The sequence below is a fragment of the Pteronotus mesoamericanus genome, unplaced genomic scaffold, assembly GCF_021234165.1.
Source record: "Pteronotus mesoamericanus isolate MK-2021 breed Mesoamerican mustached bat unplaced genomic scaffold, CSHL_Meso_final contig_32, whole genome shotgun sequence".
Classification (NCBI taxonomy): domain Eukaryota; kingdom Metazoa; phylum Chordata; class Mammalia; order Chiroptera; family Mormoopidae; genus Pteronotus; species Pteronotus mesoamericanus.
The window spans coordinates 1,048,585-1,072,782 of NW_026555134.1; the positions used below are offsets into that span (position 1 = coordinate 1,048,585).

General features: G+C 43.0%; 1 protein-coding gene across 1 annotated transcript in view; it reads right to left on the minus strand.

Annotated features, from left to right (window-relative positions):
- Positions 1–6,289: 6,289 nt before the first annotated feature.
- Positions 6,290–24,198, minus strand: part of NUGGC (nuclear GTPase, germinal center associated) — a 34,726-nt gene continuing 16,817 nt past the window's right edge. The window contains exons 10-18 of the mRNA XM_054575919.1: positions 22,204–22,309; positions 20,803–20,936; positions 16,479–16,643; positions 13,780–13,937; positions 12,168–12,306; positions 10,910–11,018; positions 10,073–10,209; positions 7,755–7,845; positions 6,290–6,507 (exon numbers count right to left, since the gene is read on the minus strand). Coding sequence (XP_054431894.1) covers positions 6,335–6,507; positions 7,755–7,845; positions 10,073–10,209; positions 10,910–11,018; positions 12,168–12,306; positions 13,780–13,937; positions 16,479–16,643; positions 20,803–20,936; positions 22,204–22,309 — 1,212 coding nt within the window. The 3' untranslated portion in view covers positions 6,290–6,334. The remainder of the gene's footprint in view (positions 6,508–7,754; positions 7,846–10,072; positions 10,210–10,909; positions 11,019–12,167; positions 12,307–13,779; positions 13,938–16,478; positions 16,644–20,802; positions 20,937–22,203; positions 22,310–24,198) is intronic.

The following is a 24,198-nucleotide window of genomic DNA, read 5'->3' on the forward strand; positions in this document are numbered from 1 at the left end:
GATCCCAGTGCTGACTCATCCCCCATACAGCAACAGCCATCTTGTTCAGGCAGACCACTCCCCTGAGCGACACCAGGGGTGAGAGGACCCAATAATTGGGCCCCGAGGAGGGACTCTGCCCCGCCCTGTCATGTCTCTAAGCCAGCCTGCTGAGTGCAGAGTGACTAGATTAACAGCCGAAGGAGGCAGCCACAGACAGTAGATTCCTGAAAGTCTCGAACAGACTGCCGAAGATCAGACAGGGTCAACATCTGACATCATCAGAGGCAGATCCAGAAAGAAAAAAACAGTGGTCTCCTACCATAAAAGTTCATACCACAAAGTCAGGAAATCAAGACAGATCAATTTAAGAAGCAGAAGCAAAAGAGAAGAGCCTCACAAATAATGGGAAGACAAAGAAACACTGCCCAGTCAAAAGGAAAGGAGGACTCTCCAGAAAGAGAAATTAATGAAATAGAGGCAAGTAAACTATCAGATACTGAGTTCAAAACAGTGGTTCTAAGGAAGCTCAATGAGCTCAGTGAGCTCTGAGAGAATTACAAAAAACTACAGCGAAACAACGGGAACTTACTGCAAACTATATCAGCATGAAAAAGGACATATAAACTATCAATAAGAGACAAGAGGAAATGAAGAGTACAGTTTATGAGTTGAAGAACACAGTGGAAGGAATCAAAAGCAGGTTAGATGAAGCAGAGGATAAAATCAGTGAGCTGGAGGGTAAGGTTAAAAAAAAAAAAAGCTCCCAGAAAGGGCAAGAAAATGTAAAAAGACTCAAAAAGAATGAAGAAGCATTTAGGGAAATGAAGGGCAACCTGAACATAATAATATCCATATAATAGGGATACCATAAGAAGAAGAGGAGGAGTAAGGGATAGAAAACCTGTTTGAAAAAGTAATGATGGAAAACTTCCCTAATTGGAGGAGAGAAGAAGTCACACAAGTCCAGGAAGCACAGAAGGTTCCATTGAAGAGGAACCCAATGGGGCCCACTCCAAGACACATCATCATTAAAATGGCAAATATCAAAGGCAAACAGAGAATCCTAAAGGAAGCAGGGAGAAAGAGGTAGTAACATATAAAGAAGCCCCGATACGGCTAGCAACTGACTTCTCAACAGAAACACTGCAAGCCAGAAGGGAATGACAAGAAATATTCCAAGTCATGAAAAGCAAAGGACTGCAACCAAGACAGCTCTACCAAGCAAGGCTCTCAATTAAAATGGAAGGCGAAATAAAGTTGCCCTGACAAAAGAAGGCTAAAAGAATACACCTCCACCAAACCGCTGCAAATGTGCTAAAGGGACTGCTTTAAGAAGATGAAGAAAAAGTCTATGAATACCAAATTCCTTTCACAGTCACCAATACTTGATATTACCAATATTTTTAATCTTATTAATCTGTGACAATGATGTGTTTTTTTAATTGTTACTTTATTATTTGTTGAAACTAAATCTGTTTTTGTATATTTCTTGCCTATTTCTATTATTTTTTTAAAAAGTTTTAAATTACTTTTTGGTGTTTTTTATCCATTTTTGATTAAATGTTTGTAGAATCCTCCCCCAAAACCCCCCCAACTATTAACCCTTTTTTAGATGTGTTGCAAATACTTTCCTATTCTATTACTTGTCCTTTAAGTTTTTTATAAGTGTATTACTATATAGTCTTAAATGTTTAATATAGTCGTATTGTCAACATTTTACTTTATAGTTTCTGGGTTTGAATATTTTATTTCAGGGTAAGAAAAATATTATTTTGTATTTTCCCCTAAAACTCTTTAGAGTTTACATATTGATTTTTTAACTCACCTGAATATTTTTTGTATAATGTGTGAAATAGGGCTCTATATTTGTTTTATTTCAAGTAATAGTGGTCCATGCACCTTATTTGTTGAATAAGCCTTATTTTCCCCATTGATTTGAAATGTCAGTTTAATTATATACAACATTGTTAGACAGATATATACATTTGTTTCTAGAATGCTCTTTTTATTCCATTGATCTACTTGATTATTTCTGTGCTGGTGTCATGTTGTTTTAATTGCCTCAGCAGTGGATTTGTAATGGATTGAAAATTTTTAATATTTTATAACGAATTTTGACATTTAAAAAAATAAAATCGATCTGCATTTGGAAGGAAGGAAGGAAGGAAGGAAGGAAGGAAGGAAGGAAGGAAGGAAGGAAGGAAGGAAGAACTCCTACCTTTTGCAACAACATGGATGGAACTAGAGAATATTATGCTGAGTGAAATAAACCAGTCAATGAAAGACAAATACCATATGATCTCACCTATAAGTGGAATCTATTCAACAAAATGAACTAACAAAGAAAATAAACCACAGGCATGCAAACATGGAGCAGACTGAAAGTGACCAGAGGGGATGAGGAAGGAAAATGGTGGAAAGAAGGAGAAGGGACTAAACAGAGAACATGTATGAATGGCCCATGGACATGGACAACAGAGTGGGAATTGACTGTGGGAGAGGGGGGTGGGGTGGGACAGGTGGGGAGGGCAAAGGGGGAAAAATTGAGACAACTGTAATAGAATAAACATGATTTAAAAATTTTTAAAAAGTATAAACTGGCAGTTACCAAAAAATAGTCATGGGGATGTAAAGTATGGCTTAGGGAATATAGTCAATAATATTGTATTATGTAAACATAACTATGGTGCCAGATGGTAAGATGGGTATTAGACTTATCAGGGTGAGTCCTTCATAAGTTATATAAACGCCCAATTACTAGGTTGCACACCAGAAACTAACATAATATTGTATGCCAACTGTAATTGAAAAAAAAATTTTTTAAAGCACAAAAAAAGATACTAGTTTTCATGTTTTTGTATTTTTTTAAAAAAGCATCCTCTTTGGGGGTTTAATAAGCATTAAAGGAGATAATTTATGCAAAGTGCAACAAAGTGTACATCGTGTACATATATTTGGCTGTTTTCCATTATTTGTTCCCTTTTCCCCTTTTCCCGCCCATCTGGGCTTATTTGAGTATTTTTAATTTTCCATTTTATCACCTTTAGTGACTTACAGAGATACCTCTCGTGTGTTTCTAGCGGTTGCTCTAGGGTTCATCGTATACATCTCTACCTTATGCTGTAGTTTCAGGTGTTACTATTCACTTTATGTGCAGTAGGAGACCTGACGTGACAGACACTGCCATCTCCCCACATGGCCTTCGTGCGACGTCACACCTTTTACTCCAGCATGTTATAAACCCCATGATGCATTATTATTGTTTTTGTTTTAAACAATCGTTCAAGTCTTAAAGAGATTAAAGAAAAAAATTTTAAGTATTTTCTATTTACCCACATATTTACCATTTCCAATGCTCTTCATTTCTTTATGCCAATCCAAATTTCCATCTGGTACCATTATCCCTCTGACTGAAGGTCTTTCTTTATCATTTCTTGTAGTTCTAGTGTTCTGGTAATAAATTTTATGGGTTTTCTATGTCTGAAGAAGTCTTTATTACCTCATGTTTGAAAAGTGTATTCGCTGGTATAGAATTCTAAGTTAACAATTTGGGGGTGCGGTTTTTTTCCCTCTTTAAAGAGATCACTCCACTGTCTTTTGGACTGAATTTTTTTCTGATGAGAAGCCCGCTGTCATTTTTTCTTTTTTCCTTTGTTTGTAATATTTCCCCCCTTTGGCTAGTCTTAAGATTTTCTCTTCATCCCATTTTTGGCAATTTGATTATGATGAGTCTTGGTGTGATTTTCCTGTTTCTTATGCTTTGGATTTATTGAGCATCTTGGATCTCTAGGTTTATAGTTGTTTATCAAGTTTGGAAACCCATTATGCTTTGAAATACTTTTTCTATACCCCCATCTCTCTCCTATCCTTTTGTGATTCCAGTGACATGTATTTTAGGCTGCTTTATAGTGTCCCTTATTTCACTGATACTCTGTTCTTTGTTTTTGTTTGTTTTTCTTCTCTGTGTTCCATTTTGGCTATATTCTATTGTTACAATTCTGTCTTCAGGTTTACTAATCATTTCTCTTTTTTCGGTTTTACTGATGTATTGTAAGGTATTTAAAGTGTATGACGTGATGATTTGATATGATTTAGTATACTTACCCATCGTGAAAGGATTTTCTCTCATCAGGTTAACTAACATATCTATCACTGCACAAACTTTCCTTTTAAAAAAACAAGCAAATCTCTTTTTTGACAGATCTATTCTGCTGTGAATCCCACCTAAACATTGACCGTTAATCTTTACAAGTTCTATTTGGGTTTTGTTGTCGTTGTTCCACTTCTCTCTTTGTGTTTATGCTTTATCTTATCTTCTTGAGCATTTGGAGTAAATTTATATAGTCTCCCAACAAATAAGCCATCAAACCATGGTACTTCTATCCTGCCCCCAAATAATAACCATTTATCAAGTGTTCTTAGGTTACTACGTGTCCATATTTTACAAGCATTGTTATAATCTGTCTGACAACCCTAGAAGTGTCAAGGTAGGTACTACTATCATCACCATTTAAAGATAAATAACCTAAAGCTTAAGGAGTTTAAATAATTTGTCTAATACAGCAGTTCTCAAAGTGTGGTCCTTGAAATGCTTCTGGAGTTCTGCTAGGTCAAATTATTTTTATAATAATATTATAATGTTGTCTTTTTTTTTTTTTTTTTTTTTTACCATGTTGACACTTGCATTAAAGGCTTAAAAACAAAGGTGGGTAAAACCACTTGCACCTCAGCATAAACCAAGGTAGTGGCACCGAATATACTAGTAACTATTATAATTTCTACTGTGCACTTGCAGTTTAAAAAAGGCAGTTTTACGTAAGAATGTTCTTAATGAAACAGTATATTGGTTCTATAAATTATTGACCCTTAAATAGATGCTATTTTATTATTTCATGTGACAAGAAGGGAAATACACTTATACCACTTTTAGTACTTCAAGGAAAAGCATTTGTATGATCGAGCTGCGAGTTGAACTTGCCGTTTCTTTTCCCCAGAACATCTTTTTTACTTGGAATAACTACTGACAGACAAACTATGGTTAATCATACTTGGTTATATGATGAACATTTTCTTGAAAATGAACAAAATGACCAATAACTTCAGAGAAAACACCCGATAGTATTTGTTACCAATCCTAAGATAAGCTTCAAGAGAAAAATGAAATTTTGCAAAACTTGTATTCTCTACCATGAACTTGACACATTCCCAATACTTCAGGACTTTCTTGATGAAGTTGGTAAAGATATTAACAAATGCCATGTTTTTGTTATTGTAAATAAAATGTGTCAACAATTATGAAGATCTGCTTAACTCAATAAAAATATTTTCAAAATGACTAATGCCTGATGCCACAAAATCACACATTGAAAGTATGAGAGAAAAATGTATTGTAATGTGACAGAGTATTTTAAAAGTTCACCAAATATGATTTCAGATTCCATACTGCAACTAACCTTTAAGAAACTACCACTTGCCAAAATTGTCATATCAAAGAATATTCAATAATTATCTGAAAAGGCTATTAAAATAATATTTTGTATTCCAATCCTCTCTGTATGAGACTGTTTTCTTTATATACATCAACCAAAATATTGTGACAAATTGAATGCAGAAACAGAAGAGTCCAGCTGTCTTCTATTAATTCAGAGAGTAAAGAAATTGGCAAAATTGAAAAATAATGTCATTCTTCTCACTAAATTGATGTTGTAAGGTTTTTTCATAGAAATGTTATTTATATTAACATATAATAGGCTTATCGTTACTTTTAAATGGATTACTAAATAATTATTTACAATTTTGATCAGTTTTAATCGTGAACACAGTAAATATCAATAGGCACAACCCACATAAATTAGTCAGTTTTAGGTGCATAGTGTCCTGAGGTCAAAATGCCTGGGAAGCCCCCGTTACAACAGGCACCCCTGAGCGGCGATGGAGCCGGGCCTCTCGTCCGGCTGGCTGGGCCGTGTTGTTTCCAGGGCGCAACGTCACCTCCGGACCCAAAAGTCTCATCAGCATTAAAATGGTAAATAAAATGAAATCCCCAAAGCTTTATTTTGCAATGGTTTTTTTTTCCCATTATATTTAAGTTTTTTGATGTTTAGATATTTTTCTTCGGTGAAAAACAATTTTCTTGCCCCTAGAGCTTTAGCACCCCATTATGGATTCAAGATGACTCTTTTGGGCTATGGAATAACAAATGAAATGATGTTGCTTAGTAATCCACTTATGCCACAGGTAACAATCATATTGAGCTTCATTTTTATATAAAGCCCGAACAGTTGGGAGGTGTTTTTTTATTAGATTTTACCAGACAGAATTCATTCTCATTATGTGGCTCCAGGGTTGTTTCTCATCCACTTGGTCCTAAGCGCCAAGGATCAGACTTACGTCTGGGGGGGCCAGCTTTGCTGGGGGACATCTTCAGGAGGAAATCCTGCATGCCCCTCCGCAGCACTGCGTTCTCGGCCACCTCCCTCAGGCTCCTGTGCAGCTTTTCCATCTCCTTGTACTCACTTTTGACGTCTGCAGAGGAGCAGAAAGCATACCAGGAGTTAGCGTCCTTTCCAGAAATGTCCCCAGAAACCACATCCCCTGAGAATCACATTATGTATGACCTGAGTCACTTGTCCTAGAATGTGAGATCCGGAATAACGCTTAATGATCAGATCATCCAACCGATTTGTTTTATAAATAAACTGATCACACCTGGCATTCTGGCTCTTACCTTGGGGCTTATCTCAGCATAGGGTTCCCCTTCAAATAACAAAACCCACCCATAACATAGGTCTGGGCCTCTCCGGGTCTTTACTAGGGAGAGCTCGGTGGAAGGACATGCAACACACACCCCGTGATAAACTTCCCCTAAGTCCCGTCCAGGCGTCCCTCTCCGTCCCCTGTCCCTCCCCTTCCAGCAGTCCCCACTCTAAGTGAATTCGCTCTGTTTGGGCACCTTGGGTTTTCATCCCATGATCAGCAATCAAAGATATCCTTGTGATGGTTCGTTTTATGTTAACGTGTTTAGGCAATGGTGCCCAGATATGTGGTCAAGCTTTATTCCGGATGATTCTGCGAGTGTGTTTTTGAATGAAATTTACATTAAAATAGGTCAACCTTGAGGAAAGCAGGTAGCCCGCCTTATCTAATCATTTGAAGGCCAGACGCGAACAGAAGGATGGCCTCTCCCCAGGAAGAGGGTATTCTCTGGCTTTATTTTTCTCCAAAGCATGTATCGCCCTTCAGCATGCCTCATGTTTTTGTCTATTGTTTGTCTTATCGCCTGCCTTCTGACCACTGGGCCGTAATCTCTGTAAGCCAAGATTTTTGTCTGTGTTGGCCACTGCTGTATCCTCAACGCCCAGAACACTGCTCAGCACCGAGGAGGGGGCTATAGTTACTTGTGGGGCGAAGGCGCACTGTCAGCAGGGCAGAGTTGCGCATTTGAACATTCCCAGCTATGGATCCATGGGCGGCACACTAGCACATTAGCATCTCACTTCTGCTCCTGCACAATGAACAGCAGTATCTCCCCCTGAGGGCTAATGTGAAGATTCGAGGAGATGCTGTGCACAGAGCCCAAGGACAGTGCTTGGTCTCGGTGGGGGCTCAGCAAAGGGTGGGCAGTCATAATTGTCATCGTCTCTATTCCTGGCCCTGGAAATTCTTTCTAACTTAATTTATTTCAGTCCAGTCAAGAGCTACCACAGCAGGGGAGTTGAGGGAAGGGGATTCTGCAAGGTCATCGTCCTTATACAAAGATTTTATGTATTTACCTGCAAGCTCCTTGTAGAGACCGTCGCCCTGGGATGAAGCGAGGGTCAGCATGGTGGCGATACTGCCCTTCACCTTCTCCGTGATTCCATTCTGTACAACAAAGGGTGGTCATGCTGTTAGGATGGCACAGCCCACGGGAAAGGGAATTTTATGATAAGGTAGCCCAACTTCCTAATCAGAGTGTACAGACTGGGGTGGCCAAAGTCAAAGTCAGGTCCCAGGTGGGCCACAGAAAGGCTAAGGAGTCATCGGGGCCACATTTCGGGGGGGTCCTGCCTGTCTCAGCATCTCATCTCCTTTCCTGCCTGTAAGAGGGGTTGTGCCTCTGGTGCTGACAGGCTGCACTGGGAGCCAATGAGGGTGCATGGAATTACGGAAGATCATAGCAACTGCAGAGATGAAAAACGGGGAAGTGCTGCTCATTATCCCACCATCCTATCACACATTCAGTCACCAGATGCGTGCTTATTGCGTACCTGCTTTGTATGACACACTGTCCTTGACGTTCCTGATTTCTCTTCCCACCTGCCTGACAAATGTCTTCTTGCTCATCTCAGTCCTTCTATTACCTAAAACCATGTTTGCTCTTCTACCCATCTCTTGTCTCTCTTCAAAAAGTACCCGATTCTCTCTAGTCTGACAGAGCCTAGTTTCAAACCTGGAGCTTCTGATTCCGAGTCATGTGCTTTTCTCTTCAACATACCAGGCCTAAAACCCTATGCTCCAGTCCTGGCTCTAGCTTCGAGCCTTAAGCTAGTAACTTAGGCCTGCTGGGTGTCAGCTTCCTTGTGTGTGTGACAGGGAAGGGGGACATTCTGTGATCTTGCCCAGTTTCAACTTCTGACACCTATATCACTTAAGATACATCTGTACATGGTTAAAGTGCTAATCATTTTTCTTAGTGGGCTTGTTTTCTTGGGCACCTTCAGGGCTGATTTCTATATACCCATTGAGGACTGGATGCCGTAGAGTCTGGCCAGCTTCTGCATGTTTGTAGGCTGTGACAGTATGTTAAATGACAGAAAGTAAATTGCTACTGGTAAACCGGATATCTCTAAGTCTACTCCAAGAGAAATTACATGCTTTGTATTGTGGGTAAATGTATTTTCCAAAACTGCAGTGTTGGGGGAGGGGTGTGGCGTGAAGCAGGCTGGGGATGATTCCAGAAGTAGGCCTGTTCGGAGGGGGACCCGAGGAGCAACTAGCTTGTCTCCCCGGGAGGTTAGGGGAGGGTCGGCTAGGCCTGGACTGAGGCAGAAGACTTTGGAAACTCACATGGCCAAGGGCCAAGAGTGGCTGGGACTAAAACAAAGAGTTTATATTACTTGGGGAGGGAAGGGGGACAGGCTAAGAGACCCAGAGCTGAGACAAGGTGGTCCGAGGGGACTTGACAAAAGCACTTAGGTTCATGGGAAGTGTTAGGAACTGTCTTCCCAGGTAGACAGAATCAAACCTAAATCTATGCTCGGTACTGCGAGTGGACCTATAAGAGACTAGGCTATTGTTGGAGATGCTGAGCCTGGTTACCTGCAAATCCTACTCTCAAATCCTAGTTCTGCAACTTTCTAGCTATGTGGCCTGTTGCTACATGTCTCTGTCCCACTTTTCTTATCCATAAAATGAGAACAGTGATAGTACAGTCATCTGTCAGTATCCACGGGGGATTGGCTCTAGGAACTGCGCCCCCTGCCCCCCGCCAATGGATACGAACATCCGAGGAGGCTCAAGCTCCTCCTGTAAAGGGGCGTAGCACTTGCACATACGCAATGGCAGGGTGCGCCTACACACCACTTCATTCCCGCGGACTTAGTATAGCGCTTGGCATATCGCGAATTCAAATTTTGCCTTTTAGGACTTTCTGGGATTTTTTTTCTGAACACTTTCAATCCGAGTTGTTTGTGTCTGAGGATGTGAAACCCGTGGACATGGGGGGCCGACTGTACCTACCCCACAGACGTGCTGGGGGTGAAATGAGCTAATGCATATGAGGAGCCTAGGATCCGATCTAGATATACAGTTCTGCTGTGACTTGTTAGAGGGGAAAGACGCAGGAGAGGGCTGGAGCGGCTGCATTTCTGAAGTCACAGCCCCAGAGAGGCGTGTGACTCCAGCCCACGGTGGCAGTGAAGGATGAATGCCCAGTGCCAGCTGGCCTCCTCTCGTGGCACCGGGGGCACTGGTTGGACCCACTTTGTGGAAGACATCCAGCTCTTCTTGGGCCCAAACAACTACCACTTCTTCCATCTTTTGTGCCCGTTTCCTCTACTTCCCCCGGAGCCTCTTTGGAACTGGAGTTAAAACTATGGTTGTGGGATACCTTCAGCTGCTGGAATTGGTGCTGCATCCTCTCCTGAGCTCTTTCAAACATGCCCTCGGCCACCTGCCGGTCCACCCCTCGTCTGATGACATCCTTCATCCTCTCGCACGCTTTTTTGCCAGTGATCTGAGCTGCCTCTGGCAAAAATGATAATCATAGTTACACCACAGCAAAGACTTGCTTAGAAATCTTTAGCCCCAGAAAGAAAAACGAACATACTATATGCATACTATATATGTATGTATATATATACACACACACGCGTACATATACATGCGTACACTTATGTATTAATATATGTAGCACAATTTTCCACACAGTGGAAATAGTTTAATAATGTGATACAAAAATTAACATGTTCACTATTTAGATAACTATCATTTAGAAAATCTAATGCGTGAATTAAGCAGAAGCTTACAAAATTCCAACCCCTTGCCTCCCAGAGAAAATAATAAATAATGAGGCTACCAAAAACGAGAAGCTATCAAGTCAGTTTACAAATACTTAAAAAATTAATGAGCGTTGGATGATGAATTTCACAGTTAAATTAGCTGCCATGACACATGGAGCGGAGAAGCAAGATGTCTAGATAAAGGATGGACAGAAGGAACTGGAAACACAGATAAAAATGGTGCATGAATTACCTCTCCCCACACCCGTGAAATTCTTTGATTTTAATTTGTAGACCAAGGAAGTTACGAGGTCTTAGGATGCATTAGGTCAAATACTTTGAGTGGGGAGTAGCAGAAAATGGTGCTAAGGTAGCTGGCAGAAAGAGGAAGCAAAATTGTTTTGAAAAAAAAGAAAAGAAAAGAAACGTTGCCCCCAGAGCCCCACCTTCGTAGCAGGGCTGCAGGTCATTCTGAACAGAGGTGGTGAGAGACTCATAGATCCTCCTCTTCTTTCTGAGGATGTACCCCTCCAGGCCCCCTAGGATGGCGCTTATCTGAGAATCAACATGAACAAACGGCCATTTGTGACAATTCCTTCAACTGAAGTAGCACAGCCATTCCTGTTTGTAGTCACCATTTCCCTCTGCCTTATATTATAGTTTGCTGTCCACATGTCACCTCCACAGCTAGACTGTGAGCATCTCTCATAGGCATGAACTTTGTCTTAAGCATCCTTTAGCCCAAAGGGCTTCCCACAGTGCCGGGCACCTACGAACGTCTTGTGAAATATTTGCTGGGTTGAACTCCAGCACGTGCAAGGTGCTGAAACAGGCTCTTCTGGGGCAACAGGCAATTTCTCTAGTGTTGCCACGTGATTTGGGCTGGGCCTGTGCTATAGACAGAATATTTGTGCCCCCCACCCCACATTCATACGTTGAAATCCTAACCCTCAATGTGATGGCATTAGGTGGTGGCCCTGTGGAGGCAATGGGGTCAGGAGGAGGGGGCCCTCGTGGCTGGGATCACTCCTCTAGCGAAGCAGCCCGAGAGAGCTCCCTCGCCCTGCTGCCACGGGAGGTCACAGTGAAAAGACAGCCGCCTCTCAGCAGGAGGCAGGCCCAGCCAGATGCCAGATCTGCCTGCACCTTGGCCGGACTTCCGGCTCCAGAACCGTGAGAGATGAATGTCTGTTGTTTACCAGCCACCCAGTTACAGTATTTTGTGAGAGCAGCCCCAATGGACTGAGACAGCCTAGAAGACAGAAGTGTTGAGTACTCAAAAGTAAAAAATGATCTGACAAAATATGACACTTCTTTACACTTCACTGCTTTGGATAATACTTCATAATTTTGGTGAAAGAGGTAGGTGAGTAAAAATGTTACAAATGGATTCAAGTTTTTGTACATCTAAGGAGGCTTTGAAGGTTCTTCCTAAGACCTGAGTCCGCTCTGCAATCTCAGCATTTGCCGTCAGGGGCAGGGACCAGTGGAACAAGGCCTGTAGGTGTCCTGCACCTCCATGGCAGCCTCAGGACGGCGGCTCACTCCCGATCCCACCGTGCGGTGGATCTCACAGCTCCTGCCCTGAGGTTCCCCTGGACCCTGGATACTGCAGGGGGAGGTCAGGAGGGACAGGCGGCACCCAAAACCTGTCAGGAAGCCACTACCGACCTCACTGCTCTCTTCACGATAGAAGGATCTTACCTCCTGGATCAGGAAACTTTTTTTGTAGTTATCATATTTCCAACCATTTCTTATCCCAATTTCCGTCATTTTCTCCTGCAGAGAGTGCTTAAAAGCATCTATGTGAGGCATCAGAGCTGATCCTGTGGGCGTTCCAGCACTACAGAAGAAAGCAACATAAAATGTTATGAGACAACAGTGGCTATTGTGAAGCTAAAACAAAGAGGAAACCAGCTGGTATCCTTTGATTCAGTTTTAAGAGAAGGGGACAAGGTCTGACAGTTATTACATTCCTATAATGAGTGCCAGGCACTGTGCTGTGCCAGGCTGTTGACATCAAAACCTATGATATCACTGCAATGATGCCCATTTTACAGATGAGAAAACTGAGGTTCAGAGGAGATTGTCGATATGTTCAAGGCCACACAGCATTTAAGTGGCAGAGCCAGGCTTTGGATACTGATCTGTTTAAACCTCCAAACTCAGTCTTTCCACTGCCAAACTGTTTCCACTTGAAAGGGTAGAACTTAAACTATACCTTAAGAGATGGGTACGATTTAAGGAAATGAAAACAAGGAGGGGTTTCACCATAGGCACAAGACAGTAAATGAAGTTTCAGTACATCCCAGGAATAAGCAACAGGTTCAAAGGAGAGGCCGTGGGCTTGAAATCCTAGCTCTTTCCTTATAAGCTGGGTGAATCTCAGTTTGTTCACTTACAAAAAGACGGAAACCCTTCAGAGGGTTATTGGGAGGATGTGAGGACATAATGCACCCAAAGTACTTAGCATGGTTCCTGGAACATCTCCAGGGCTCTCTGCCCCTCTCCAGGCTGTCTAAAGCTGAGGGACAGCACTGGGCCACAGCTCAGGAAGAGATTAGAAAGGCCCAGTTGGAGGCAGGTAGAATGTCTTGAATGTCATTGTAAGGACTTTGGAGTTTACCCTTGTAAACAGTGAGGTGGAATGGCAAGATCCCAAAAGAGTTCAAAGGGTGGGGGGCAGTGAGTAAAAGTCAAGTGAAGGTAGAATGGTTCAAACGGCAGCAGGTGGTAAACCAGGTGAAATGCTAGAGGCAACAGAGGGCGACTAGGGATAGGTTGGAAGATTAGGAGCTTCTGTTTCTGTTGATGGAGAAAAGGATTGGAAGTCAAGGAAGAACGGAAGGAGGGGACACCAGGGAGGCACATACCCCCTCCTGTGCCATGTTTGTGAGCACGCAGTATGTCAAAAACAGAGTCCTCTCAGGGAGTCACTTTTTCGCATTCAGAGAAATTTATGAAGGATGTGTGTTTGCTTAACTCCACGCTGTCCAACCAAAATACCCCGTCCTGGGCTTAGATCCATAAGAAAATTTATCCCCTGCTTCATGTATGAGATACTTGAAAAATAATGGGAATCATAATATTAGTCTGAAAGCAACATCACCGTCGGCTCTGCAGGTCACCATGGGAAATTTTTAAGTAAACCAAACCAAGAAGGCTTTTGTGTTTTGCCAAAGAGTAAGCTTGCTTCCTCAAGCTGCAAGCTACTCTGTATACTTCCAAATCCAAAGTACAAATTCTTAAAGATGAGACTCTGGCCCAACAGCCTTCAGATTTTGTTCACAAAGGAACAAGATGAAAGATCCTTTACCTAAAAATGCCTCCAAAAACAGGATCAATCTGGTCATAGATGGGCTGAGTGATGGCTTCGTTCAGATCTATCCGTGGGAGAGTCCTGGAGGCATAGACGCCGTTTTTCAGGCAAACGGCTTTCAGAGTCTGGTGAAAACCCTGGTTTCCTTTACTCCTCTAGAGAAGTAGATAAGTTAGTAGAGTTAGTAGGCATTGACCAGAATATCACAGGGGCAGAATTGCATTGCCTTGGGCCAAAGGCTATTACCAAGAGTCACAGTGACAGCAACGTACTCCTTCAATACATTACTAAGCTAGACAGAGAGGAGAGCACTCATGACTGAAGTCGGCGCGGTGCCCCTGTCCTGGGTTTCCAAAGCACCCTGTGCTTACTTTGCTCACAACTCTTCTCATGCAGTTTTGTATTTGTCTGTTTACTCTTTAGGCTCCTCTGCTATTGAGATCTGGCACAGTGTCTCATCTGATACCTTGGCCACCTGTCAAGGGCATAAGTAGTGCTTGACAAATACTTGTTGAATGACAGCGATTAAATGAAAATGTGCTATAACCCTGTTGGGTGTATCTTTCAGATTTTTGCAAACACTGTTGCATTTTTTTTTATACTTTTTGTTAAATGTTTAATGAAATTCCAATTGATTTGTGTATCTTTGTAATATTTTCCCCAGAGAAATAAATTCACAAATCAGAGGGAAAAATATTATGAAGCTAAATCTATAAGAGACATTGATAAATTTTAGCCAGATGGTGATCCTTAGTAAAGAAAAAAAAAAAAATTTGCACTGGCCAAAATTTCAATAGAGGGCTTTAGGATCATTATTCAATGATACATTTTTTAAAATTTATTTTTTATCGTATTTCCCCATGACCACCTGTCCCCCAATCCCTGTCCCCACAACCCCGGCATCCATCACAGTAGTCTGCGGAAGATGTTTGAAGGGAATGCCTTTCAAGTGAATGGCTGTGTAGCATCATTCCATCTATCTATTTACCTACTTACCTACCTATCTTATTCTTCCCTTTTCACTTACTATTATAACATGAGCATTTCCTTAACTCTTATAAATAATGTGCAAAAATTATAATAACCACATAATACATCCTATGGACGTATTATGATTCATTTTACTATTCTCTTATTATTAGACATTTAGGTTATTTTCCTGTTACATAGCAATATGATGTTAGCATATAAATGTTTACCCAAATTTGTGATCACAAAGGAAAGTTGCTTATCAAATTAGAACACCATGGGTATGTTTACAGTCAAAGAGAAAGAAGCCATTAAAGGGCTAGTGAGAAAGAGGACTGTTAAGGGTATGAAGGCCTTGTGAAGGCTTGCAGCTGGCTAACCTGTCCTTCCTTTCACAAGCAAATTGTCCCAAAGGAGTGGTCTCCACCTCATGCCTTCGCCTGCTCAGCGCCACTTGTTCATTCACTTTTTGTGATCTGGGATCTCTTACCCTCATATAGAAACAGTTCTCTCTGGGTCAGGAGAAGTGTGCACAAGATCCAGCCAGCCCCTTGTAATACCTGGGTCCCCGTGGCCAGAGGATGCACCCACAGCTGATGCAGGTGACGTAGCTGCACTCAGCCCACCTTGTGCTGCAGTGGAAGAGCCTAACCCCTCCCCACGGATCAGAAATACAGAAAACTGGGGGCTTGGCTGAGGACCTTTGGTGCCTGCTCTCATCAGAACAAAGGAGTACACGCTGAGCATCAAACAGGGAAAGATAAGCCCACACGAGCCAGATAAGCCCAGCACAGGCTGTGAGGGCTCCTTATTGCTTGGCAGGAAGTGTCCCAGGCCCAAAGCCCATTCTCATGTGGCCAAGTGGGGTCAGAAGACTGCATGGACTAGTGGCTCTTCCCAACGCTGGCCAGCTCTCCGTGCTTTTCATCGGGTGTTGGCTGGGATTATGGTCACCTGACTGGGGCCAAAGGATCTGCTTCCATGGAGGCTCATCGCAGAGTGAGGAAGATGGTGCTGGCCATTGGTGGGGAACCTCGGTGCCGTTCCTCACGGACTTCAGCACGGGGAGGCTGGCTTCCCACTGAGCAAGTGATCCAAGAGACCAACGTGGAAGGTTTGGTGGCCTTGATGACCGAGCCTCAGAAGTCACACACTGTCCTCTCTGCAGCACTCTGCTGCCCACTGAGAGCAGTGCTGTCTGATTCGGGGAGGGAGAAGACTCCGCAAGGGCGTGACTGCCAGGAGGTGAGGCTCCCTGGGGCCATGCTGGGGCTGCCTGTCACAGTCACCAATGAAGATTCTCGATGGCCACATCCAATTGCCTTTTCTTACCCCAATTTTCCTTAACCCCTCAGGAGTATCTAATAATCTTAACGATGGATGTGTGACCTTTCCTGATTGGTTTTATTAGAAAATGAGTCCTTAAGCTTTATACCAAAAATAAGTATAAAAAAATAAGAAAATAAGCACTACACAATTTCCTTCTCCTACTGCCTCTTGGACTAATCTTTCTCTGCTTCCTCCCCTGGCTCCTCTTTATTCTTCTCCCTAAATGTGGCCTTTGTTTAAGGTTATGTCATATTATTGTCCTTCTCTTTACTTCTCAATACCTTTTGCTCCTATAGATCTGAGTGCCAATTTCCTGCAGGTTACCACCAAACTCTGACCTCGGGGAGCAGGCAGACCCCACCAGACATCACAGGTTTCCCCTGGAGAGGGACACTTACCACCAGACACGCCCCGAGGATCCGTCGGTAGGAAGTCCTGGCAGTTCTGACCCCGCCGTGCAGAGGCTGCGTTATGTGCGCGAAGCACTGGTCGATGGCCTTCTCCAGCAGCTGTACTTTTTCTTCCACAAATCTCCGCAGGCCACTCATGTGCAAGTGTTCGTTCTAGGGCCAGGGCCATAAGGAGCATGAGGTCACCCCCTCCCTAAAGGCACTTTCTCCTCAAACTTTGTGACCTTTACATTTGATTTAGCCTGAGCTAATCACCCACAGTTGACTTCTCCTTCTCATCCCAGTAAGGCATCCCTTCAGCTTTGCGAGGTTGGAGAGTAGAGCAACTATACGCCTCCTGCAGCTTACATTAGGTGTACAGCCCACCGGGCTATTGGGGGAGTAGCTATCCAAATAAAAACCCTCAGTACTAAAACAGATTTTTTCCAATGGCATCTGAATCCACAAACATTTCATGAGCTTTGACTGTGGACCAAGCAGTTTCTGAGGCTAGTGTTTCTCAAGCTTTATTATGCACACAAATCACCAGGAGGTTCATATCTAAGGGCTTAGGATTCTATGTTTCTAGCAAGCCCCCAGGTGAGGTTGTTCTTCTGGGCCATCGACCAAGCTTTGAATAACAAAGCTACAGGACCAAGAGTAAAGGCTTTGTCCCTTCTTTAAAGGAGAATACAGTCTAGACAGAGAGGGAAATATCTATGCAAATAATAAAAGGGAGGGACCACCAGGGACAATCTTGACCTTTAGGTTCAAACTGGGAACTCTGGTGTCTGGTTCCTGTGTGAGAATCTTGGGGGTCCTGCAGCAGACAGAAGCCACACTCCTTAGTTAGGCACAAATGGCCCTTCATAGCCAGGATTCAACCAACTTCTCCAACACCACCAGGTCTTTGTCTGAAATGTCCTCCTACATAGCTGCCCCTAAACTTGCTACCTTTCCCCAAAAGTGCCATTTCCTTTGTGACCTCACGCCTGTGCACCTGCTGTTCCCACCTTCTCATCCTTCCAGACAACGCTCAACATTGACTTCCCATGGGATGCCTTCCCTGACTCCCCCTGGCAAAGTTGGGGCTCTCTTTCCTACAATCCTGTCACGTTTTGTACATCCCTGCTCCACAGCATTCCTCCTGCTGCACTGTGTCCCTCTCCTTCCATGTTCCCTCCCCTGGACGAGGAACTTGCCAAAGGGACAGATTGTTATTCATGTTTGTTTATTCCCACAGAGAGTGCAGTCCATAAACCTTTATGGGGTGAACGAGGGGCAGGGAGAACTGGGGATAATGTCGGTTTATAAATTCTATTCCAAACCTGACGACAGAGACAGACATAGCTCTTGAGTTGATGTGTGACCTGAACAGATAACTTAGCTTCTCTGGATCTTGATGGCACCGTCTTGGAAGTAAGTGAATGGGACGGAATGGTCCTGAAGACGGCCTCCAGTTCCTGCACTCTGTGCGTCTTAGAGTTGATGCGCTTTACAGTTTAAGGAGGCTGTTTGGCTTTGGGCATGCTCTGGGGATATTTGTAGTTTTACTGGTAAGAATTCTCTAAGCCATACTTTTTTTCCCCCATAATGTCTTCTAGATTCTTTTGAGTTTGTGGCTGGTGACTAAAATAAGAATGAAATCAGGACAAGAAAATCTATGGACAGGATTCTCACAAAGTCTCACTCACAACAAATCCATGTTGGAAAAAAAGAAAACAAACAAAAAAAAATGATAAGAAAGGGAAGAGCTGGAAATAAAGAAACAATAAAAAGGGGAAGGGCTGGCACCTACTTGGAATAAATGCAGGGCTCATTTGGCATTGAGATGTCTGTCACAGTCAACTTCCTATTGATTCTTACAAAATAATGACTAGAGCCCTGTTGATTTAAAATCACTTACCCAAACTCTCATTTTTGTGTGTGTTAAGGCACAATCTTAAAAAATGATCAATCACGTACATTTTTAGGTCTGATATTTTTTAGAGCGCAAAGGAACTGACTAAATTCTTGCCTTCCAACTTTCCATCAAAAAACTAAGGCTGAGACCAATATCTGAGGCCAAAGAATTTTGAAGAAAGCTGCTGGCAACTCCCTGTAAAAGGTTATCACAGAAGTGCCAACCAGCCCCCCCTCTGTGTTTTCTGTCGCCCGGAGTCTGGTTGCGAGGGTGGGACTGAGCCCCTGCAAGGGCTGCACCTCTGTCTGCATCAGCGGCGAAGAGCGTGTGGGGCCAGCGCTCCGAGTCTGATTGCAAAATGCCTCATCTTTGTGTTTGTAAAATAAACCAACCACACACAGCACTGCATCTGATTGGTTTTCCACCAGCACTTCCAAAAGCAATCTTTTGCTGGGCAGAGAGGCAACTTTCACCCTAAAGAACTTTTTCGGGAAATTAGAAGGTTAAACCCTTCCCCAGTGTTTCAGAGGACAGAGTCAAATTAGAAAATCTCAGATTCCAGAAGGGTCTTTTTTTCCCCCCCCTCACAGAACTAGACCAAAACAAGGCATAAAAAAATATGATTTTTAAAAGAGACAGTGAATCTTTCTCTATAGTTAACTTGTATATAGAATTTTTGACCAAAACTGCACAGACTATCTACAGCTGGCATTGCTTACTTGCCACATTGAAGTCAGGTCTCTACCATCTGCCTCTCCGTGCCACTTCTCAGGGCCGTCTCAGGCTCACTTACCCAGGTTCTCAGGACCTTAAACTCTCATAGAGCCCTTGGCCCACTTCCTCCGCCCCCTCCCCATTCTGCATACCAGCAAGTCAGACAACTTGCATAAATCTGATGGTGAAAGAAAGTGTGGAAATAAACAAGAGCCCAATGAGAACACCCAAAGCCCATTTATTCAGAGGTCGCTATAGCAAAGCAGCCACCCACCTCCACGTGCATTTGGCAGAGGCTCGGAGGCAGGCCGGCAGGACGGCGCCAGGTATGCCCTGACCGCAGGCTGTAGGCGGGGAGCTGTAGGTGGGCTAACCAGAAGCAGGGGTGCTAAGTGACTCAGCGGAGGGCCTATTTCGCTTTCTCTGGTCCTAATTCGGTTGCAGGGACAACGATTAAGGAAGCTGTCAGTTACTAACTAAGGTCTGGCCGTTTGGGGCTGATTGTGACAGAAGATTTAGTTGTTTGGATTGTTACTAGAGAGAGCAGGCTGACCTTCTACAAGTCTAACTTATAGCATGCTGGCTTCCTGAGCTGTTTATTGTGGGAAAGGGGTTGGTTTCCTAAATAGGTTGCTACAGGCTGCGGGTCCAGATTTTTTCTTTATATAGTTGACCCTTGAAAAATGCAGGAGTGAGGGGAGTGGACCCCTGTGCAGTCAAAAATCCACATTCAACTTTTGACTTTACTAAACTACTAATGGCCTCCTGTTGACCTGAGGCCTTACCATTACCACAGACTGTCAATTAGCACATACTTTGTATGTTATATGTTTCTATACTGTTGTCTTACAATAAAGTAAGCTAAAGAAAAGAAAATGTTATTAATTAAATCGTAAGGAAAATACACTTACAGTACTATGTGTATGCATTGAAAACATTCATGTATAGGTAGACACATGCAGTTCAAACCTGTATTGTTCAAGGGTCAACTGTATATGATTGTCTCTTTGTAAGTCAGTCCCTCACAAGGAAGAAATGCAGTTGGTGATTGAGTCCAGTAACAGATTTTTCTCCAAAACTCTCTTAAGCCTCTACTTGTGCAGCTTATTCCTCTTATTTTAGGGTAAAAAAAAAAAAGAAACACTCATCAAGGAGATAAACTTGTCCATTACTATGAGAAAACTAATTTTAATAGGCCATGTAGAAGGCAGGCATTCTAACTGTGACAGTAAATATCTAAACTCTTTGCTGAGAGTCCCTCCTACTTTCCTCCCTCTCACATACTTGCTGCTCTGAGTTTGAGATTCTGACAGCACCCAGCACGGCGGGAGTCCACAGACAGATGAAAACTTCTTGGACTGTGTGCCTACACAGGCTTCTGCAGGGTAAGTGAGAATTGTTTGTCTTCCACTAGAAGTAAACAAATCACTCCTGCCATCGCTAAACACATTCCATCTTATTCAAGCCTCAGGAGAGGACAAAGTAGCCACTGACTTTTTTTACATTTTCCTCTCAGTCCATTTGTCCCAAGTAAAATATTCTTTCTTTTCTTACTCAAACATTACAATTTTAATCTCTAATCTTTCTATATTCTCTGAGCTTAGTATCTTCCTTTGATATGAAAAGTAAAAATATGCTAATTTCCTAACGTAGTAAAAGAAAACATTCTGCCTCAGGGCGGGGGACGCAGAGAATACAGCCAAGTGGTGTCCATACCGGCGGGTTTTCCGGGCAGTTGAAACTGTCTGTGAGGAGCAACAGGCCAAAGGCTTCGGTAACATACTTGGTCACCATCCTCCTCTTCTTGTCCAGGAGCCTTTTCCTGATATATTCTCTTAACCTGGGGATTTCTGGGATTCACAGGCAGCACAAACAATTTTATAAGGCCAGAGTTCATGGTAAACAGAATTCATCGCGATGAACAGATCAGGGCGGCAGCCTGAACGGACTGCCATTGGGCTCCTGCGTGGGCTGAGTGCCTACTAAACCCACCTTTCTGAGGACCTTTTTCCCAGGTCTAGGGTTAGCAATAATGAATGGTAAATCAGCAATGATGACTATCTACTTTTTTAGCCGTATAAAACAAACTATGTAGAAAAGGGCAAGCTGGCTTTAAAAAACTGGCACTTCCCTCTGGGTGAGTACTTACCTGAATAATGAAACCAAAGGTGCTCACATTTTTAGACTCTCAGCTCTTCAGTCCTCCTAGATTTTTCTGTCTATACCAAATAACCCTTAACATCAAAACAGTTCCCACTTGCTGCAGGAGGGGATAAGAACTTCTGATGGGGTGGGGGGTGGGGATGGAGGGGACTCCAGATTAGAAACTTATCTTAGCCCCAGCCCTTCGTCAGTCAGAAGATAACAGCTGTCACTCTACAGTTTTCTCCCTTATGCCTTTAAGTGTGAGTTTTCCTACACTATTTCTTGCATATGCCATGCTGATTATTTCTTTTAGGTCCTTATTCAGGCAGTTCCCTAATTTCTGGGATCACTGGGATCATTTCACACCTTCCGCTCCTTAACTCATCCGTGCATAGTGAATGCACCTGTGAAGCCATTTTAAGCTCGGACGCGAGTCAAGCTCAGACCCTGCCTGCTCACCGGTTTTCCCTGAGAACTCCAGGCACACAGATCTCGAGGTTCCCTGAACTTGGATTGGACTCAGCACTATTGAACTAAGCATTATTTTCACTTTGACTTTTGCACATGGCTTAGTATTAGCTCCTCATCTAGATTTTAAGTTGTATGAAGAAAAGGGCTACATCTTCTACTTTTTCCTCCCACAGACAAAGCAAAAATTGATACTCTTCCTACACTCATAGCTGGGTGTATGGAAATCCTTCATGTACCCATAGCTGGGTGCACGAAGAATCTCAAGCCAACACTAACCCGATCACTGACCATTACGAACTGGCGGTAAGATTTGGAGGTGAGATGAACTGTCTCAGGCACCACGGCCACGGAGAGAAAAAAACCCAATATATTTGCTAATAGGTACAGAAACTGTGGCAAGCTGGGGGTATGGACAAAAAGTTCTAGAGTGAAAAATTCACAGTGCCAAGTTTAATTTTGAGAATTTTAGTGATTGAGGGTTGTTGTTTTTTTTTAAATTACCAGTTTCCTCTTCAGTGAGGAGAGCCTGTTGCCAGTACTCCTGGGCGCTGACTGTGTACACCAGATCTGAGGCTCCCAGAGCCTTGGAATCCGTCGGCAGTTTCCTCTGAAGTGGGAGAGGCACAAAGGGGCAGAATTACTCATCACAGCAAAGGAAACAGCCCAGGCCCCAGGGGAGCCTTCAGCAAATTTCAGCTCCTTCACTTTCAGTTCTACTAGGGCCCATAGGGAACAGACGTTATTCTGTATGTCAGGTGCTCCCACCTGTCCACACCTCACAAGGTCAGAAGTTGTTCAGAAATTGCTGCACAGAACCCATTCTCTTGGGAGTTAAAATGATAATTCTAAAAAGAAATGCATTGAGTAAAGAGTTCAAAAGGATACTTAAATGCTCAGAGCGGGGAAAACAACAGGATCCCCTTTGGATGAAGAAGCACAACCCTGGAAAAGGGTGCGATGTGCTGGAAGCAGCTTGTATCAGCTCAGAAAGCCCCTGGGCCCCGGACACAGCTCTCCCCAACTCGGCCTTCAGTGACATCACGCAGATAGGCTAAAACGGGCAGTGGTGGGAGTCTTTACACCATGGGAATTGGCACACGCTATAAACCAGGGCTATTTTGCTGGGGGCGTGGGGAGAGCTGATTGTTGAACACTTATCAGCACAATACAACACACTGGGAAAAGGTTCTATAAAAGTGCAAGTTTCTGAGTTGAGTGGTTAGTGAGTAAACATACGCACTTAAATATGAAGTAATGTTTAAGCAAATGATGGTTTTAAATGTCAAGAAATTAAGAGTCAGGTGAGAAAAAAAACTTTATGATTAGAAAAACATTACAGGGAAGTCATACTAGAATTATGCATAGATACCATTCCATCATCTTTCCTTCATCTCACTTAAAAGAGAAAAACCATAAAAAAATGTGTGTGCGTGCATGGTTATTTGGAGGTGGTAGAAAACGTAGAGAGTCGTCAATCTTTCTGATGCAAAGATATAACAGAGCAGTGAGTAGTCCCTGGCATAGGGGAGAGTCCACATCTCTGGCAAGTTGTAAGCCCGCGTAGTCAAGGTGAGACCAGAGATGCTGGGCAGGTTTCCAGGAGCCCCACACACTCGAATAGTAGTTGTGTGAGAGTAAAGGAGAGACACAAAGGAGAAATCTAAATTTTCTTTACAGGTGTGCTAGAGCGAAGGTGAAATGCTGCATAATAACCAGCTCAAATGACATATCTAAGAAAGTAAAAGCCCAGCTCTCTCTTTCTTACCGCACATAATTAGTCATCCAGACCTGTAGACCTGACCTCCCTAATATTTCCTGAATGTATCTCCTGTACTCTATTCCTATAGTGACTGCCTAGTTCAGACTCTCAACTAACCCCCCAAAATGGTCTCCTCTCAACCCTCCCCCCAGCCTTCCATTCTCCATACTGCTGAGAAAAGTCTTTCTAAAATGCATTGTACAACTGACCCTTGAGGAACATGGCTTTGAACTGTGTGGGTCCACTGACATGTGGATTTTTTTCCATTGACCTCAGTTCAAACCCACGTTTCCAAGGGCCATCTCCTCACTTTGGGAATCTGTGGAAACAGAGGGCCAACTGCAGTTATATGCATATTATTTGACTGCATAGGAGGTCGGTACCCCTAACTCCCACATGTTCAAGGGCAACTGCATTTCCAAATAGAGATCTGTAAATGTACTCTCCAGGATCTGCAATTTTTCTTACAATATTTTCTCTTAATTTTCATTTTTTATAATTAAAAAAATAAGGATGGACATCTATAAGAATGACTACTTTAAAGTCAACCTCTGCCTCCTATTTTCTATACTTAAAATTAAATGGGCTCCAAGTGAAAGCATGCAGTACAGGTAAAGATTTCACACTAGTTCAAACTGAAATTAAGGGGTTGGAGAATTATGGTGTCGCCTCGCCGTCAGGGGTGCAGCTGCGCAGGCCTCAAAAGAACCTGGACTGTCAAACCGCAATCACCCTGC